Genomic DNA, 18,907 nt, shown 5'->3' with positions numbered 1-18,907 from the left:
AAGGCAGAGAGGGCTGCAGCATCTCAGGATGCAAGCTTTGACCTTTCTGGCGTAGCCTGTAGCTGACTTCTAAAAATGATCTGTGATCTTTTTTTAGTTTTGCATTGAATTGTAACAGATTATACCTCATGGCCATCTGGCCTCTTAGTTTGCATTCCACTCCACACACACACACCCCATATACTCATGTTGATATCTTCCCCCTGAGTAAGATACCATTTAGGAGCTGACATATTGTGTGGACTCCCATCTGCGTTTCAACTAAATGTTTGTGTGACTGCACAAGAACACCTTTGCACAAATGCACGGAATAGTGCAAACAGAGTTGCGCAATGGATGGCCATTAATTCCAATGGCTGTCCATTGCGCTACTCCATTGCACAATTTCACACCTTTGTGCAAGAACACTCTTGTGAAATTGCGCAAAAACGTCATTAAAATGCAGATGGAAGTCTCTGCAATATGTCAGCTTGTGCATCTGATGGAGTGGGCTGTAGTCCATTAAAGGTATGCTACAATGCATGCGTTCCCAACCTTGGGCCTCCAGATGATGTTGGACTAAAACTCCTATCATCCCCAGATCCAATGGCCTTTGGGTCACTGTGGCTGGGGATGATGGAAGTTGTGGCCTGCCCCAACATTTGGAGACCCAAGGTAGGAACCCCCTTCCTACAATTAATGTGTTAGTCTTTTAGAAGGCCCAAGAGTATTTGCTGTGTCAGTCAGTAGGTGGCACTAGGAGACTATCACTTAAAGAGAAAGCAGCGGAAGCCGGAAGCCTAGGAAGGTTCTTCAGCACCGCATTAAAACAGTGCCAGGCTGAACTATTCTTCTCAGGCTCCTGTCGCTGACATGTGGCAGCAGATCCTCCAAAATGTGCGGTGAGTGCTCAGAGGTGGCAAGCGAGTGGCTGGAGAGCTGATCAGATGGGGCAAATTGCACTTGATGCTTGGTTGGCATTAGCACAGAGGGGCCAGGTAATGAAGAGAAACTGCTCTCACTGCTGGACAGAGAGCTTTTAAACCAGAGCAACTGATCCAGTTAACTGTGAGCAGAACTGAGAGAGATGCATACAAGGTCAAACTCTTTTGTTGCGGCATAACAATCAACACAGAACAGTAATGCCGTCATGTGAATTAGACTATGTACGGACTCCCTACATAACTGTGCATAGAAAAAGCAGTGGGGAAGTCCTCCATTTTACTATTTTCAGCCATCCTGCTAGAGTACACAAGCAGGTATTTACATTGTGCGAAAAGGAAAGTAATAGGTTACTCTGAATAGGCATCTGGGAAGTGACTGAGTGGGTCCCTAATATCCCCCTTGCAGAGGCAGTGCTGGAAAGGTGAAACTGCCAGCAAAGCCACTGAGAGGATCTGATCCTGCTTGAGGCAGATTACTATTGTTCAAGCTGCTTGGCACGGAATCAGTGCCATAGCTTGCCATGATAAGGCCTCTGAGCAGCTAAATCCTTTGATTACTTTTGCACAGGGATTTGATTACCTGTTGTATAAGCCACTCTGTCCCTAGTCTTCAAAAGTCCAGCAGTTCTTTGGTAGGCTGCAGCAGGCACCACTTTCATGCTAGGAACTCAAATACTCCCAAATCTGTGGTCTGCCATACAGTACAATGCAACGTATATTTTCAACTAAAATTTCCAAAGCGGTTTACACAGATATAAATAAATAAATATTTTTTAAAAAGCAACAGATATAAATAAATAAAAGCATGGGAAGCAACTTAGGGAAGTTCTCAGCCACATCCCTCCAGCTGCAATGGGGTGTGTGTGATAATAATACTGGCTCACCGTGCAGAATAAGGATTACAACTTCTGTAGAGTACATAGAACTCAAAATACATTATAGGGCCTTTTATATTTAATGTTTGTTTACCATATTTACTTGGATCCAAGACTATTCCCCCCCCCCCCCAGTTATTTGATGTTAGAAATCAGAGGGTTAAATTCAGAATCCTCTTCTTTTGGGGTAAATACAGGTATAGCCTAAATTTAACCTCTATTTTTAAAGGGGTTGTCTTAAATTCAGAGTCGTCTTCTATTCAGGTAAATATGGTATTTTATTTTGTTAAATGTTGATTGTCTCTTTAATGTTTTTTTTGGAATGACAGGAGGAGCCTTTGAGTAGAAAAACAGTGTATAGAAGTAATATGAATAAATAAATAAAGAGAAAAACAGATAAACACCTTCTGTTACTACTATTACGGCTCTTCCATGCTTGGATGGAAAAAGAAATGATTCCTACATGTCTTCTTCTTTTGTTGGTGGTGCCATGCCTGGGCAAAGGGCAGTCTTCGCAAAAGAAAATATTCACTCCAAAATCATGCCAGAAGGTCAATGTCCTCAGAGCTTGCAGAAGATAAAAAAGAGGCAAGGGTTAGAAGAGAGAGGACTCTAACCATGTCGATCTGGCTCCTATTGCCTAAATCTACCACTCAGTTAAGCTATTTTCAAAGTAACATCATTTTTCAGTTAATCAGGGTGCAAATGTTACTCATAGGTTGTAAAAGATCCCAGACACTTTTCTCAAGGTAGTGCTCAAGTTTGTGGCTGGGATATTGCTCTTTTTCAGCACACACAGCACATTATTTTGTCACTGGGAAAATAAAATTATTTCCCCAGCTCACTCTTACATACTTTTCAATTTAAAGTTGTATGTAGATGGGGATAGATTGGATAGTGCCTGTGACTTCATGAACTGCAAGCGGCACACTTTCCTTCCTACCCACCATGCCACCTTAAGGAGATTTTTAAAGCTTTATTTTATTTTCATGTAGCACAATTCTGTGCTGAAGTAAGCGCCAGTGTGCTCAATATGGAGCTTACTCCCAAGAAAGTATGCAGAGTTCTTTAGAGATTGAGAGTTCGTGTATTGTATTACTCAAGTCAGGGACACCATGAGGGATTTTTACCGTTGGGTTGCTGAGGACCAGGGAGCCCTTCTGGCCCTACTGCTCCTCCACCTGCCTTCTCCAAGTGAGCAAGCATTGGCAGGTGTCAGGAGGAGGAGCAGTAGCCCCTAGATGCTTTGCTCAATCCTTCTGGTCACTGCTGGTAAAGGGAGAATGACTGGGCAGTGGCAATCAAGAGGGGCCCATTCAGGGCATCTTGCCCAAAGTCCCCCAAAACCTGGAGCAGGCACTGACTCAAGCAAGGGAGCAGAAGGAGCGGTCGTTAAGTCCTTTGCTACAAAACCAAACCAAAAATTGTGAACACTAGCAAAGCTCTCCCAGTTCCCACAATAATGCCTACCATGGATGTTTTGACCTCTCAAAAACATGGCGGTATGCTTCCCTCTCCAGCTCTAGAGCACATTTTTCCTATTTTGTTGAAAGCACATCAAAGTCTATTATTCTTGAAGCCAGGGCTGTCCTTAGAAAGCCCTGGTGGGGTGTGGGGCCCGGGGCAAATCAGCCAGTGCAGGGCCCCCTTCCAGTTAATTCTAATGGGGGTTAAAAGAGCGGGGCCCAGGGTAGTTGCCCTGCTTGACATGCCCTAAGGACAGCCCTGCTTGAAGCAAGGCTGCTACTTCCCCATGCATTATGTGACAGACAGATTATCATAGGAATAGAAGAACAGCCCTGAGGAATCAGGCCCAAGGAGCATTTAATCCGGCATCCTGTGGCTCTCCAGATGCCTCTGAGAAGCCAACAGGCAAAAGATGAGGGCATGCCCTCTCTCTTGCTGCTGCTCCCATGCAACTGGTATTTAAAGGATATTTACGTCTATTTATGGTATTTGTAGGCCACATGGAGGTGGCCTATAGCCACCAGACTAGTAGTCATTGATAGACCTGTCCTCCATGAATTTGTCTAAGACCCTTTTAAAATCATCCAAACTAGGGTCCATCACCACATCTCGTGGCAGAGAATTCCATAGATTACTTACATGCTGTGTGAAAAATTATTTCTTTCAGTTGGTCCTAAATTTCCTGGGCTTCAGTTTCATGGTATGAACCCTGGTTCTAGGTTTGCAAGAGAGGAAGAAAAAATTCTTTCTGTTCACTTCCTCTACTCCATGCATGATTTTATAGACCTCTATCAATTCCCCCTGCAGTCGTCTTTTTTCCAAACTAAAAAGCCCCAGATGCTGTAGCCTTCCCTCATAAGGAAGGTGCTCCAGGCCCCTGATCATTTTGGTTGCCCTCTTCTGCACCTTTTCCAGTTCTACAATGTCCTTCTTAAGATACAGTGACCAGAACTGCATAAGCCAGAACAGCATTTTTATTTTCAATCTCCTTCCTAATGATCCCTAGCATAGAATTTGCCTTTTTCACAGTTGCTGTGCACTGAGTCATCACTTCCAATGAGCTATCCACCACGACCCCAAGAGCTCTCTCCTGGTCAGTCACTGACAGCTCAGACCCCATCCATGTATATGCGAAGTTTGGGGTTTTTGCCCCAATGTGCATCACTTTACACTTGCTTACATTGAACTGCATTTGCCAGTTTGTCCCCCATTCACGCAGTTTGGAGAGATCCTTTTGGAACTCCTTACAATCTGTTGTGGATTTCATTACCCTAAATAGTTTAGTGTCATCTGCAAAGTTTAGTGTCATCAGACACTTCGCTACTTACCCCAACTTCTAGATCATTTATCCTTTAAACCTTTAAAGCCCTAAATGGCTTGGGACCGGGTTACCTGCAAGAGTGCTAGGGATGTGCACGAACCAGTCCGGAGGCCATTGTAGAGGCCTCCGAACCAGTTCGAATATGGTGCAGTTTGAAGGTTTGGCACCGGGGGGGGGGTTGTTCTGTAACTGTGGGGGGGGTGCACTTACCCCTCCTGCCGCTTTTCACCAGCTGGCGCTCCTTTTTTAAAAAACTTGGGGTGCTTTTTTTGTCTGATATGTTTTAATGAGTTATATGTTTCTTTTATATGTTTTAATCCTCTGTTGTGAGCCACCCAGAGAACCTGCACAGATCATCTGTGCACTAGGACTTTGTTGCTCTCCTTGCCCCCTGCTCTTCACTCCCTGTTTGCTCTCTCACTCTCCCCCTCCCCACCACTCCCTCGCCGCCTCGCCCCCTCTCTGCACTCGCTCTCTCACTCCCTGTTCGCTCTCTCACTCACCCCTCCCCACCACTTGCTTGCTCATTCATCCCCTCCCCGCTGATCGCTTGCTCACTCACCCCCTCCCCTCCTCTCACACCTCCCTGCCACTCACCCCCTCCCCGCTACTCACTCACTTGCCTACGCCATCCCTGCCGCTCGCTCATCCACTCACCCCCTCCCCACCTACCAACTCACTTGCCCCATACCCACTCCTCTTCCCTCTCTGCATATAGAATCCCCACTGCCCAATCACCACAGTGCTTCTGTTCTGTTACCTCCAATTGGTAAAGCACGTTGTGGGCAGGGCTTGCCATGTACGACCATAGTGTATTTATATATATATATATATATATATATATATATATATATATATATATATATATATAAAATAAATGATGGTGATTATTTCTTGTTTACACAGTCAGACAGGTGTTATTGACTGGTTTGTTTTATCCAGACACTGAGTCCTTCCCAAGGACCTGGGATGCCAGAATTTTATCATCAATACTGTTGGTTATTATAGATATTGTCGCAAAATATAGGCTGTTCCCAGTAAAGTTACTTTTTGTAATTGGCTGATGGTGATTTCTGTGGCCCCTATGGTGTTGAGGTGCTCTTCAGGTAGATCTTTGTATTTTGTGTTTTTTTCCATTTCTTTTTCTTCTATTCTGCTATCCCCTGGTATTGCTATGTTGATTATTTTAACTTGTTTTTCTTTCTTCTCGACTACAGTTATATCTAGTGTATTGTGTGGCAGATGTTTGTCTGTTTGTAGTCAGAAGTCCCATAATATTTTTGCATCTTCATTTACTACAACTTTTTCAATTGTATGGTCCCACCAATTTTTGGCTACAGTTAGCTTGTATTTTTTGCAGATGTTCCAGTGTATCATCTCTGCTACCTTGTCATGCCTTTGTTTGTAGTCAGTCTGTGCGATCTTTATTATTATTTTCTTGTTTACACAGTCAGACAGGTGTTATTGACTGGATTGTTTTATCCAGACATCGAGTCCTTCCCAAGGACCTGGGATGCTAGAATTTTATTGTCAATGGTTATAGATATCGTCGCAGAATATAGGCTGTTCCCAGTAAAGCTGCTTTTTGTAATTGGCTGATGGTGATTTCTGTGGCCACTATGGTGTTGAGGTGCTCTTCAAGGTCTTTTGGAACTGCACCCAGGGCGCCAATTACCACTGGGATTATTTTGGTCTTCTTCTGCCACAGCCTTTCAATTTCAATTTGTAGATCTTTGTATTTGGTGATTTTTTCTATTTCTTTTTCTTCTATTCTGCTATCCCCTGGTATTGCTATGTCGATTATTTTAACTTGTTTTTCTTTCTTCTCGACTACAGTTATATCTGCTGTATTGTGTAGCAGATGTTCGTCTGTTTGTAGTCGGAAGTCCCATAATATTTTTACATCTTCATTTTCTTCAACTTTTTCTATTTTATGGTCCCACCAATGTTTGTCTACAGGTAGCTTGTATTTTTTGCAGATGTTCCAGTGTATCATCCCTGCTACCTTGTCATCCCTTTGTTTGTAGTCAGTCTGTGCGATCTTTTTACAACAGCTGATTAGTGGTCCACGGTTTCATCTGCTTCTTTACAAAGGCGGCACTTGCTGTTTGTTGTTGACTTTTCTACTTTTGCTCTTATTGCATTTGTTCTTAGTGCCTGTTCTTGCGCAGCCAGTATTAAACCCTCTGTTTCTTTCTTCAAGGTGCCATTCCTAAGCCATTGCCAGGTCTTGGTGATGTCTGATTTTCCACTTATATTGTGTAAATATTGACCATGCAGGGGCTTATTTCTCCATTTTTCTGCTCGGTTCTTGACTTGTTCTTTCTTGTAGGCCTGCTTTCTTTCATTGGTGTTGAATAGTTTCTCGTTCTTGACCATTTGAAGTGCATCTTCTTCACTGTCCTTGATATATTCTTCAAGGGCTCTTTTCTCCTCCTCTACTGTTTGATGGACTTGCAGCATTCCTCTTCCACCTGAGCTGCGAGGGAGGTATAGCCTATCGACATCACTGCGGGGGTGCAGAGCATGATTGATGGTCATGATTTTCCTGGTCTTACGATCCAGCATCTCTAGTTCTGCCTGGGTCCAGTCTATTATTCCTGCAGTGTATCTGATCACAGGTATAGCCCAGGTGTTTATGGCTTGTATGGTGTTCCCGCCATTGAGTTTGGACTTGAGGATTTTTCTAACTCCCCTAATGTATTCACCTCCTATTTTTCTTTTAACTTCAGTGTGTGCGATGTTATCAGCCTGGAGAATGCCCAAGTATATGCAATGTTCTTTCTCTTCCAGGTTCTTGATGTTGCTTCCATTGGGCAGTTCTATTCCTTCTGTTTTTCTTATTTTCCCTCTGTTCATTATTAATGCAGCACACTTGTCTAGTCCAAATTCCATTGCTATATCGCTACTGAATATACGGACAGTGTTTAGCAATGATTTGATTTCCGACTGGGACTTTCCATACAACTTCAGATCGTCCATGTACAGCAGATGGTTGATTTTACTTGATGTTTTAGATGTTTGGTATCCGAGGCCTGTTTTGTTTAGTATTTGTGAAAGTGGGGTCATGGCGATTACAAACAACAGAGGGGATAGTGAGTCCCCTTGGAAAATGCCTCTTCTAATGCTAACCTGTCCAAGTGGCTCACCATTGATTGTTAACTGTGTACTCCACATGCTCATTGCTTTTTTTATAAATATCTGGATGTTTTTGCTGACACCAGTTGTTTCTAAACATTTTAGTATCTATATGTGAGGCAATGAATCGAAGGGTTTCTTGTAGTCAATCCATGCAACACTTAGATTGGTTTTTCTTCTCTTGCAATTTTCTAAAATCATTTTGTCAATCAACAGCTGGTCTTTTGTGCCTCTGGTGTTCGGGCAATTTCCTTTCTGTTCAACTGGAAGCTGTTTGTTAGTTAATAAGTGTTGCATCACTTCATCTGCTAATATTCCAGTTAATAATTTGAACATGGTTGGCAGACAGGTTATCGGTCCATAATTACTTGGAAGTGCACCTTTTGTTGGGTCTTTCATGATGAGATGAGTTTTCCCAGTTGTTAGCCATTGTTCAATATCACCTCCTTGCAAAATGTGATTGATCTGTTTTGATAGTTGTTTATGAAGGCTTGTTAGGTGTTTAAGCCAAAAGCCATGCTGTTCATCGCCGCCTGGAGCAGTCCAATTTTTAATTTTCTTTGCTCTTTCACTTATTATTTCTGGTGTTATTATTAGATCTTGCATTTGTTGGTTACATTTTTTGACCTCTTTTATCCAGTCTGCTCTTTTATTATAATCTATTGGATTGTCCCATAATTTCCCCCAGAATTGCACTGTTTCTTTTTTATTTGGTGTTTCTAGGTTTCTTGCAGTTTCTCCTTCTATGCTTTGGTAGAAATGTCTCTGATTTGACTGGAATTGGAGATTCTGCCTGTGTTGTGTAATTCTGGCTTCATATCTGCTAATCTTCTTTGACACTGCTGTTATTTGCTACTTTATTATTTCCAGGACTTCTCTAATTTTCCTTGAATCTAGGTGGTATTTTTGGATCAGATAGTGTTTGGTGTTTTCATTCTTCAGCTTCTTGTCTTTCATATCTTTCAATTTACTAGCATCTGATCTAAGACTGGAGATTTTATTTTCTAATCTAATCTTCCATTTAGGTGATGTACTACTTTCTTTTTTGACAGGTCCATTGATCTTATATCCGAACTCTTGTGTTGTTGTTGTTGTTGTTGTTGTTATTAAACAAGTTAAGGAGCACTGGTCCCAGTAAAAATCCCTGGGAGACTTCTTACTTACTTCCATTGTGAAAACTGCTCATTTATTCCTACTTTCTGTTTCCTGTGCTTCAACCAGTTACCAATCTACCCATGAACCTGTCCCTTTTTCCAATGATAATCTGTTAAGTTTACTCAAGAGCCTTTGGTGGGGAACTTTGTCAAAAGCTTTTTGGAAGTCCAAGAATACTATGTCACCTTTACTTACATTCCTATTGACACTCTCAAAGAACTCCAAAAGGTTAGTGAGGTAAGACTTGCCCTTGCAGAAGCCTTGCTGGTTCTCCTTCAGCAAGGCCTGTTCTTCTATATGTTTTTGTCCTTAAGTATGCTTTCCATTAATTTACTCAGCACAGATGTTAAGCTTACTGGCCTGTAGTTTCCAAGATCCCCTTTGGATCCCTTTTTGAAAATCAGAGTTATATTAGCTACTTCCCAGTCCTCTGGTACAGAGCTTGATTGCATATTACAAGTTACATATTTTTGCTAGGACATCAGCAATTTCACATTTGAGCTCCTTCAGAACTTTTGAGTGCATGCCATCTGGCCTTGGCGACTTGTTAATTTTTAGTTTTTCAAGATTGTTTAAAACCTCAAATTGGCCCAGTTCTTCAGCCTCCAAGCCTGAGAAGCTCAGTGCCAGAGTGGGTATATGGTCAGTATCCTCTGCCGTGAAGATAGATGGAAATAATTCATTCAGCTTCTCTGCAATCTCCTTATCCTCTTTAATAATCCATTTCACGCTCTCATCATCTAAGGGTCCAACTGCCTTCCTGACAGGTTTTCTGCTTCTAATATAAAGTTTTTGTTATTCCCCTTGACACTTCTAGCAATATGCTCCTCAAACTGCCTTTTTGCATCCCTTATTGTCTCCTTGCCAGGGCTGTCCTTAGAGAGCCCTGGCAGGGTGTGGGGCCCAGGGGCGTATCTAGGGGTAGGGCAGGCAGGGTACATGCCCCGGGCGCCACTTGAAGGGGGGTGCCATTTTGAAAAATTAATTTAAAAAAAAAATGGCTGCCAAAAACAAAATGGCCACCGTGCATGCTCAAATGGCCTCTGTGAGGCTCTAGGTCATGCCAGGCTTTGCAGAGGCCATTTGAGCATGAGCGGTGGCCATTTTGTTTTCAGTGGCCTTTTTAAAAAAAAAATCTTTAAAAATGGCCACTGCACATGCTCAAATGGTCCCTGCGAGGCCCTAGAGGCCAGCGGGGTGAGGGGAAATCTTTGCAAAAAAAACCCCAGCCTTTAGGAAGCCCCCCAAAGGGGCTATGGGTAATAATAATAATAATAATAATAATAATAATAATAATAATAATAATATAATATAAGACACTGCACACATATTCAGATTGGCACTATGTACAGAGAATCAGGGCTTGTGAATACTGAGCTGACACTTAAGAGCTAGGATTGTATTCATTTGCTCTTACTTTGCTTCTTGTGATAAGTGAGTTAAATGTGATGTCTTGCTAATATGGCTATTAATGGTGAGTTTGTCTTTGAATCAGTGTGAAACCCTTAATATTAAGGCCCACTGGGAGTTTCTTGCTCTCTTTCTCTCATTTTAACTGTCTTTCTGAAAGACTAGAATATATTCCAAGCAGTGACACAGTTTACTCTGCATATCCTTTAATTATTTACAGAGTATCTGGGAAAAGTCAAATTCTCCATTGATTTTTAAAACTTATGTAATGGTGATGCTACAATGCATAGTAGAGAATTAGACAGGCACTTCTGTTTAGTTTCCCAAGTACATCTCCACATAGTATTTGGGTATTTCATGAGTCCCCACATACTGAAATTTGTAGTTTTCCAGCATTTTTTGGTCTGGCTAAGTCCACTGCTAAATAGTTTTTGAAATATTAAAAGATTAACGAGCTTGACTTGTATTTTTCAGCTGATATTATGGTAAAGTTATCTGAAAGCTGGGTGTCAGATGCTTGGACAGGGGGCGCAATTTCAGTGTTTGCCCTAGGCGCTATTTTCCCTAGATACGCCTCTGGTGGGGCCCGAGCCAAATCAGTCAGCGCGAGGGACCCTTCCAGTTAATTCTAATGGGGGTTAAAAGAGCAGGGCCCGGGGCGGTCGCCCTGCTTGCCATGCCCTAAGGACAGCCCTGCTCCTTGCATTCCTTTTGCCAGAGTTTATGTTCCTTCCTGTTCTCTTCATTTGGGCAGTATTTCCATTTTCTGAAGGAAATCTTCTTCCCTTGTATAGCTTCCCTGACTCTACTTGTTAGCCATGCCTGAACTTGGTGGTACCTTGGTGGTACCTCCTGAACTTGGTGGTACCTTTCCTCCTGGCTCCTTCTTGGTATACATTCCAATTGAGCATCTATTATTGTGGCTTTAACTATGTTCCATGCTTTCTGGAGTGATTTGACCCTCTTGACTTTCTCTTTCAGCTTCCTTTTTACTAGTCCCCTCATTTTTGAGAAGTCTCTCTTCTGAAGTCCAATGCATCTGTGTTAGACTTCCTTGGCAATGCTTCACTTGCATATAAGCTGAATTGGATCACACTATGCTCTCACTATGGATCACACTATGGTTCCCTAGTGTAGTTCTACAACACTGACATCTCGCTCCACGTCCAGTGGTCACCACTCAGGATTAAGTGCAAGGTCACTTCCTCTCTGGTTGGTTCCACAAACAGCTGTTCTAAGGCACAGTCATTTAGTATGTCTAGAAATTCGGCCTCTCTGTCAATATCCACATATGAATTTGCCCAGTTTATGTGAGGTTAATTGAAGTTACCCATTATTACAGCTTTAGCTCTCTTTCTTGCCTCTCTGATTTGCTTCTCCAACTCCAGGTCACTCTCAGCATTTTGATCCCTAGTAAGACATTTCATTTCAGCCCTTATATTGTCACCTATAATGATTCTATGGAGGATTTCGGTCCTCCTAGGTTTTCTAGGTTTTCTATCACACGTCACCCTATCTTATATCTCCACTGTATAATCAGGAGGGGAAAGTGGCTTGGTATCAGTGCGGGGCTACATATGCACTTGGTCATGCACATCCACTCACGCAAGCAATCTAAATGTGCCAGCTTCATCCTTTATTTTCAAAGGTGGTTTATGTACGAAGCTGCCCTATGCTGAGTCAGATCATTGGCCCATCTATATTAGTACAGTCAACTCTGACTGGCTCTTCAGGCTTTCAGATAAGGGTTTTTCTCCCCTTGGAGATGTCAGGTATTGAACCTGAGACCTTCTGCATGCGAACAAGGTAGGTTGAATTGAGCTACTATCTATTTCGAAGCCAATGTTTGTTCTATTAATATAATGTTATTTTGAATCTGGAGAGCCATTTTCATAGAAAACTCATTGTTTGTTCTTGCACCTCATCTATGGCTGTGCATAGGTTTCCTTTCAGCCTCTGCCTCACAAAATGTTTGATGCCAATTCTGAGTGTTCATCTGCCTTCTAGGTCCTGTGACTCAACCCAGAGAAATATGATTGCAGCTTCCTGTGCTCTAGGAGGTGGAAGCCTCCTGGCTTTTTGGCTTCTGTCCAGGCACAGGATGAAGACCTTGGAAATGGGAGATGGATGGTGGGGTTCCGGTGAGCGCTCACCAAGAGACAAAGAAGATGAAGGAATTAGACCCTTCCAAGTGAGAACTTCTGAGGCAGAAATCCAGGTACCAACTGAAAACAGGGGATTGGGTGAGATGAATCTAGCGGAAACAGGTGGATAGAGTGATTAGTAATACTTTACCATTTACATAATATTTGTAAGTTATAATCTTTATTATGTTTAAACTGGTATGAATGACACACATGTCTCACAAGTTTATTGTAGGAGAACAGACGCTGAGAAATAATAATGAAGGCCACACAGCAAGTCCTTACAAGAGCTGGGGCTTGACCCTCAGTCTCCAAAATCTGCTTAACTCTCTAATTGCTGAACCACTCACAATTTTGCAGGCTGCTGTGAAACAAAGCACATCAATCTTAGGGCAGCAGCAACCATTCACCAATATAGAAAGTACCTCTTGGAGTGGAGCTTGGAAACATTTTTAGGATTACAGGTCCTGGAAGAAACAGAGGCCACTTGAGGCAGGGTGGCATGACCTTCCTGGGAAACCTCCCCCAAGGCTTTGTTAGTTACAGTGAAAATCAGTGTGCTCATCTGTAAGACAGGGGTTCTCAAACTTGGGTTTCCAGCTGTTATTGGCCTACAGCTCCCATCATCTCTGGCCACAATGGCTTTTGGCCATTATGGCTGGGAATGATGGGAGTTGTAGGCCAAAAACAACTGGGGACCCACGTTTGAGAATCCTTGCTGTAGGCCTGCTCAACTTCGGCTTTCCTGCAGATGTTGGCCTATAACTTTCATAAGTTAAGTTGTGCTGTTGAGTTGGTGTCAACTCCTGGTGACCACAGAGCCACGTGGTTTTCTTTGATAGAATAGAGGAGGGGTTTACCATTGCCATCTTCAGCGCAGTATGAGATGATGCCTTTCAGCATCTTCCTATATCGCTGCTGCCCAATATAGATGTTTCCCAGAGTCCAGTTGTTTTTGGCCTACAACTCCCATCATTCCCAGAGTCTGGGAAACATACCAGCAGAGATTTGAAACAACAACCTCTTGCTCCCTAGGCAGGTTATTTCCTCACTGCTCCATTAGGAGGCTACAACTTCCATAATCCCTGGCTATCAGCCACTGTGGCTGGGGATTATGAGAGTTATAGTCCAAAAACAGCTGGGGGGGGGCAAAGCTGAGCACGCCTGCTGTAGGCAAATTAGGCTAACATCATTCAGTTCTCACAATCAGGTTCTGCAATCAGCTCCTAAACTGTACACTGTTGGCAAATTGGCAGGCAACTCCCACAGCTATATCTTTAACTGCAGCTTGATGTACAGACATTAGAAAGCTATAATTCAAGGGTGGCCAACCTGAGGCTCCACAACTGTTGTTGGACTAGAATCGATTATTCTCAGCTGCAATGCATCTGGGTAGGGTTGCCAACTAGGGACTTTCATGGAGGACATGCAACTATTTGGGGGCCAATCGACTTTTGTTTTTTGCATGTGTTGTGTGTCTGAAGTTCTGGGGAGAAGCTAGAACATTTTGTTCGCTCAAAACACTTGCCTTTCATGAGGAGCTTCTCCTCCTCTTTCTGCTTCCCCTTCCTGCTGACCATTCATCCAATGAAGAAGCCAGAGGGGAGGTTCTGCTTCAGTGGCAGGTTGCAGGGCCACATGATGCAGAAGCAAGGATAGGTGGGCCCGACAGGTGCCGCTTGCTTCCTTCACATGCTGGCGGCAATGAGAATTTAGCAGTTGTAACTAACTTCACTCAGGTTACCCCTGCTAACTGAATAAAAAGGCACTCTTCTGTTTATCATGGGGAGAGCAACTGGCCCTGTCTATCTAACTCTAGCACAGCATTCCTTCAGTGACTAATGCTGGTGTTACTTTGCGTTTTTTTTTTAGATTGTGAGCCTTTGGGCTCAGGGTTGCATCTTATGATGTATTTTTCTTTGAAAACTGCTGTGAAACCTTCTGTTTAAAAGCCGTATGTACAGGTTTGTAGAGTACAACAAGTGAGTGGGAGATAATGCATGCATGCACTGCTATGCCAGCATACAAAGAGGCTGGTTCGGTAGCTAGCTAGATGCCTTGCCCTAAACCAAGAGGTAAAGTTGCTGGCTTGGCTTGGGAGCAAGCTGGGTGACCATGGAGGAGGAGGACTGTGTGTGTGGCAAACCTAACCAGGAGGTGAATTTATGGTTAAGAAACAGAGGCCTCCTATCTGCACCTAGACAGGAGACTGAGCAGACATATAGCTCACCTGGTCATCATTTTCAGAGTTTCTCCACTCTGCTGTTCCCCATGGTGGAGTATATGGTGAAATATCCTTCAGTTTCATATGCGTTTTAAGGAACTACTGATGGTGCTTTCCCATGTTAGGATGTCTTCTCCAATGTTTTGTTGAAATAGGTGTTGCGACATCCCCCATGACAGGGCTTTGTGGGGATTTTCTTTCTCTTTCTAGGATTTGCATCACCGTCTCGACCAGGCCCGCTACACATCACCACTGGAGGGGTCCGCTTTCAATTATGGTTTCAACTCCAACTATCTGCAGAAGGTGATCTCCTATTGGAAGAATCAGTTTGACTGGCAGAAGCAAGTTAACATTCTCAACCAATATCCACATTATAAAACTACAATTGAAGGTGAATAGTTCTTTCTCCACTGGGCATAAATCTCTTCACGGCATTTGAGTTACTTCTTTCCATCACCCTCCTTCCCACTTTCCAAATGAGCTTTTTCTGCTTCAACCACCTTTTTAACTGGTCTGTTGGATTTCTGACAGGGATTGAAATTCATTTTATCCACGTGAAACCATCTCACAGCCCAAGAGGCCAGACTGTCAGACCACTGCTAATGGTACATGGCTGGCCTGGCTCTTTCTATGAATTCTACAAGATCATCCCATTCCTTACTGGTCCTGTTGGTCATGGATCGAGTGGCGAGGATCTGGTGTTTGAGGTCATCTGTCCATCCATCCCAGGGTATGGCTTCTCGGAGGCCCCCCACAAGCAAGGTAAGTGACAGATAAATCTACAGTTATTCTTTGAAAATTGTGATACAGATCCCTAAGTTTAATGACGCAGCTCTCTCAACTGACAGGCTTTAACTCAGTGGCTGCTGCTCGGATCTTCCACAAGCTGATGCAGAGACTGGGCTTCCAAGAATATTACCTACAGGGTGGAGACTGGGGCTCTCATATCACCACCATCATGGCCCAAATGCTGCCCAAGTGAGTGCCAGAAATCGCTTGACATGTTTTACTTATTTTTCGTTATTCAGCAGTTAGGTGGCTGACATCCAAATTAATATTGTTTATTGTGAAAAATATGTCATGGAAGAAGGCGCAATTTTCACTGATTTCTCCCCTTCCTTCTTCATCCCTCTCTGCATCCCAAAAATATGTCTCTGAGGGTTGTGGGATCTGCAGGGACACATTTGTGGGAGGCACAGAAGGCTGTGGAAGGAAGGGGGAATTGGCACGCCTCCCTCATTGTATGTACAAAATATTTTTCAGTGTTCATTTGGAGGTCAGCCAGTGTCTGGATCCATATTATAAAGTGAGATTATTGACACACTGGGCAACATCCAGATTAATTAGCCATGACTAAGCACCACTGAAGTCATGAATAAATCATGACTAACTAAAGTCCCATTAGATTCAATGGGACATAGTCAAGATTAACTTAATCTGCATGTCACTATATATTTTCCCTTCATACAATTCAGTACGATTCCTACATTATGAAAACTTCCATAGGAGGGCAACTATGTTTGTCTGCTGTAGCAAAATCACAGATTATCTTGTGGCACCTTGAAGACTAACACATTTATTGTAGAAAGTTAATACCATGAAAGGTACTACATTTAGCCACACAAAGTGGAAATCCGTAAGAACATAAGAACCCTGCTGGATCAGGCCCGAGGCCTATCTAGGCCAGCATTCTGTCTTCCATAGTGGCCACCTGATGCCTGAGAAGCCCGCAGGCAAGAGGTGAGGACATGCACTATTTCGTGCTGTGTCGGTGTCGACTCCTGGTGATCACAGAGCCATGTGGTTTTCTTTGGTCGAATACAGGAGAGGTTTACCAATGCCTCCTCCCACACAGTATGAGATGATGCCTTTCAGCATCTTCCTATATCACTGCTGCCCAATACAGATGTTTCTCATAGTCTGGGAAACATACCAGCAGGGATTCAAAGCAGCAACCTCTAGCTTGCTAGGCAAGTCATTTCCCCACTGTGCCATTAGGTGGCGCATACACACACACACCTGTCAACTTTGGAAAACATATCATACATCTAATGAAGTGGACTTTAGTGCACAAAAGCTTATGCTACAATAAAAATTGTTAATCATTAAGAATCAACAAGATTCTTTGTTGTTGTCATATTGTGAGGAATGTAGTTTGTAAGCTTCTGTTTGCTATGCAAGGTTAAGGGAGCAGCCATCTTCAACAGATTAATCTGGTTTAGCTCAATTATTGATTTTCTCCTGCCATGTTTTTTCCTGGAGAATAAGAACACTTAACTATAAAAACAAGAGTCAAGAAAATAACGGAAAACAAAAACGTTGGTTGGGTTCCCCTCAGAAGTCTTCCTCACCCCCCATGAAGTAAATCCAGAATTTGTTTCTAACTAAAGCAGCTGAGGAATATCAGCTAGCTCAAGAACTAACATGGCAATATTAAATAACAACAATCTGTCTTTTCGTTTTGAGACGATTGGATTATTCTGGGCCCTTTTGGACGTAGCATGGAACCCCTGAGGCAGAATCCCAGCAAGCTGCGTGGTGCTTCTGTTGCCAGACTGTGGGCAAGCCATCAGCACATCAGCAGCCATTGGCCACGATCTTCAAGGGGGTGTGCCCAGCGCGAACGGGCCTTTTTGGCATGGACCGCCCACACTTGGCAGGAAAAGGGCATTTAAACCCTTTCTCTCACCACACTTGCATCTCTGCTCTCGCAAGAGCCCTGCAGCCAAACAGTCTCACACAAGCACAACTACTGGTAATGGGGGAATGGAGAGGGGCACTATTTTTCTTTCACTCTGGGAAGGAGTATGATGAGTTCCTAGGAGAGAATATGTTTATGAGGGCAGGCAAAGGATCCTGGGGTCTCCTCCACTGTGACCAAAGGATGCTCTTGTGATGGCAGACCCAGTCAAAGCAGTCCAAGAGCCCCAAACACACTCTTGCCTCATGTCGGCTTGCCGGCTGGGGATTAGCCCTCACATGAGAGGAACAGTCCACTGGGGAGAACCAGAGGCTCCATGCACTTTGGGTCTCCATTGGACTGCGCCTTCATGAGTTAGGCATCCAACTATAGGGGCCCCTGCTGGTGTGGAGCACCTGTATATCTGTTTAAAAATAGAACTCCTCGCCTTCCCAAGGAGTCCAGGCCACTCCATGTGTCCAGCCATTTCCCTGTGGGCTAAGTCTGGCAAGATCAGGGATGGCTCCTAGTACACATTCAAAATTCCCAAACTTGGACCAACGTTGCGGTATATGCAGATTGGCTGCCGCGGGGAATCGCAGGTGAGGGCAGCCCCTATTTTCAGCGATCCCTGGCAAGCCAGGTGGCTGTGTTGGGCAAAAATCAACATGCTTGTGTGCCAAGGGATGACCAGACTGCCAGATTGATTTCTTTCACTCCTGTTGTTCTCCAGTCGCCATGACCTGGGAAGGTGTTGGTGTGGTACCCACCCCCAGGGATGGGTTCTAACATGGTTCTAACAACTGGGCTGGGCGATGACAGCACACATGCATGTCTCTATGGCCTGCTACTGTCATGAGAGAGCAGTCCTTGGAAGAAGGGATGTTGTCACCAGTGTTCCCTCTAACAGGAATTCCCTGATGTTGTGGACTACAACTCCCATAATCCCTAGTCAAAGGCTATTGCACCTGGGGAAGCTGGGATTTGTAGTGAACAACATCTGGGAATACCTGTTAGAGGGAACACTGGTCGTCACACATTATTAGCAATCCTGCCCCTGAAACATCATCCCAGTATCGCCTAAGATGGTTCTTCTCATGAGTAATGCCAGAGACTGCATGCTTGCCCCCAAGGAGAAGGGGCTGAGCCCACATTCCCCTACTAATTTGTATAAAAACATAGAGCAGAGCCACTCAATAATTCCAGGGGCTGCCTTGCAACCCAGACTCTGGGTATCACTCCCCTGGCAGGTGTTATCTTTGTTGGGAAACAACTGGGTTGCCCAGTTTATGGTGCCACCGGGACTCCATGTGCTTGTGCAAATACCTCTTCCACACTTGATTTGTGGAGATCTCTCCACAAAGTGCCCGACTTGTCATTCCACCCCCTTTTTCAGCAGATTGCCACAGGGGGTAACATGAAACACAGTGGATAGTGGGCATCCCCTAATATGGCTTTTCTCTCTGACATGCTTTGAGGCTTTGGACATGGCAATGCAGCGTCCCTGTTGCCGGGCAGCAGCTTGAGGAGTATGGACACAGCAGGTGGGGTGGGGAGGAAGTGCTCTGAG

General features: G+C 43.8%; 1 protein-coding gene across 1 annotated transcript in view; it reads left to right on the top strand.

The window, feature by feature from the left end:
- Nucleotides 1-749: 749 nt before the first annotated feature.
- The window catches only part of LOC128348556 (epoxide hydrolase 1-like), a 25,509-nt gene continuing 7,351 nt past the window's right edge, over nucleotides 750-18,907 (top strand). Inside the window, exons 1-5 of the mRNA XM_053304193.1 lie at nucleotides 750-881; nucleotides 12,297-12,507; nucleotides 14,868-15,048; nucleotides 15,189-15,419; nucleotides 15,506-15,635. Of these exons, the coding sequence (XP_053160168.1) occupies nucleotides 853-881; nucleotides 12,297-12,507; nucleotides 14,868-15,048; nucleotides 15,189-15,419; nucleotides 15,506-15,635 (782 nt within the window). The 5' untranslated portion in view covers nucleotides 750-852. The remainder of the gene's footprint in view (nucleotides 882-12,296; nucleotides 12,508-14,867; nucleotides 15,049-15,188; nucleotides 15,420-15,505; nucleotides 15,636-18,907) is intronic.

Source organism: Hemicordylus capensis, chromosome 1 (assembly GCF_027244095.1).
Source record: "Hemicordylus capensis ecotype Gifberg chromosome 1, rHemCap1.1.pri, whole genome shotgun sequence".
In the NCBI taxonomy this organism is placed as follows: domain Eukaryota; kingdom Metazoa; phylum Chordata; class Lepidosauria; order Squamata; family Cordylidae; genus Hemicordylus; species Hemicordylus capensis.
Note: the sequence above shows the minus strand (reverse complement) of the source record. Positions and strands in the feature narration are given on the sequence as shown.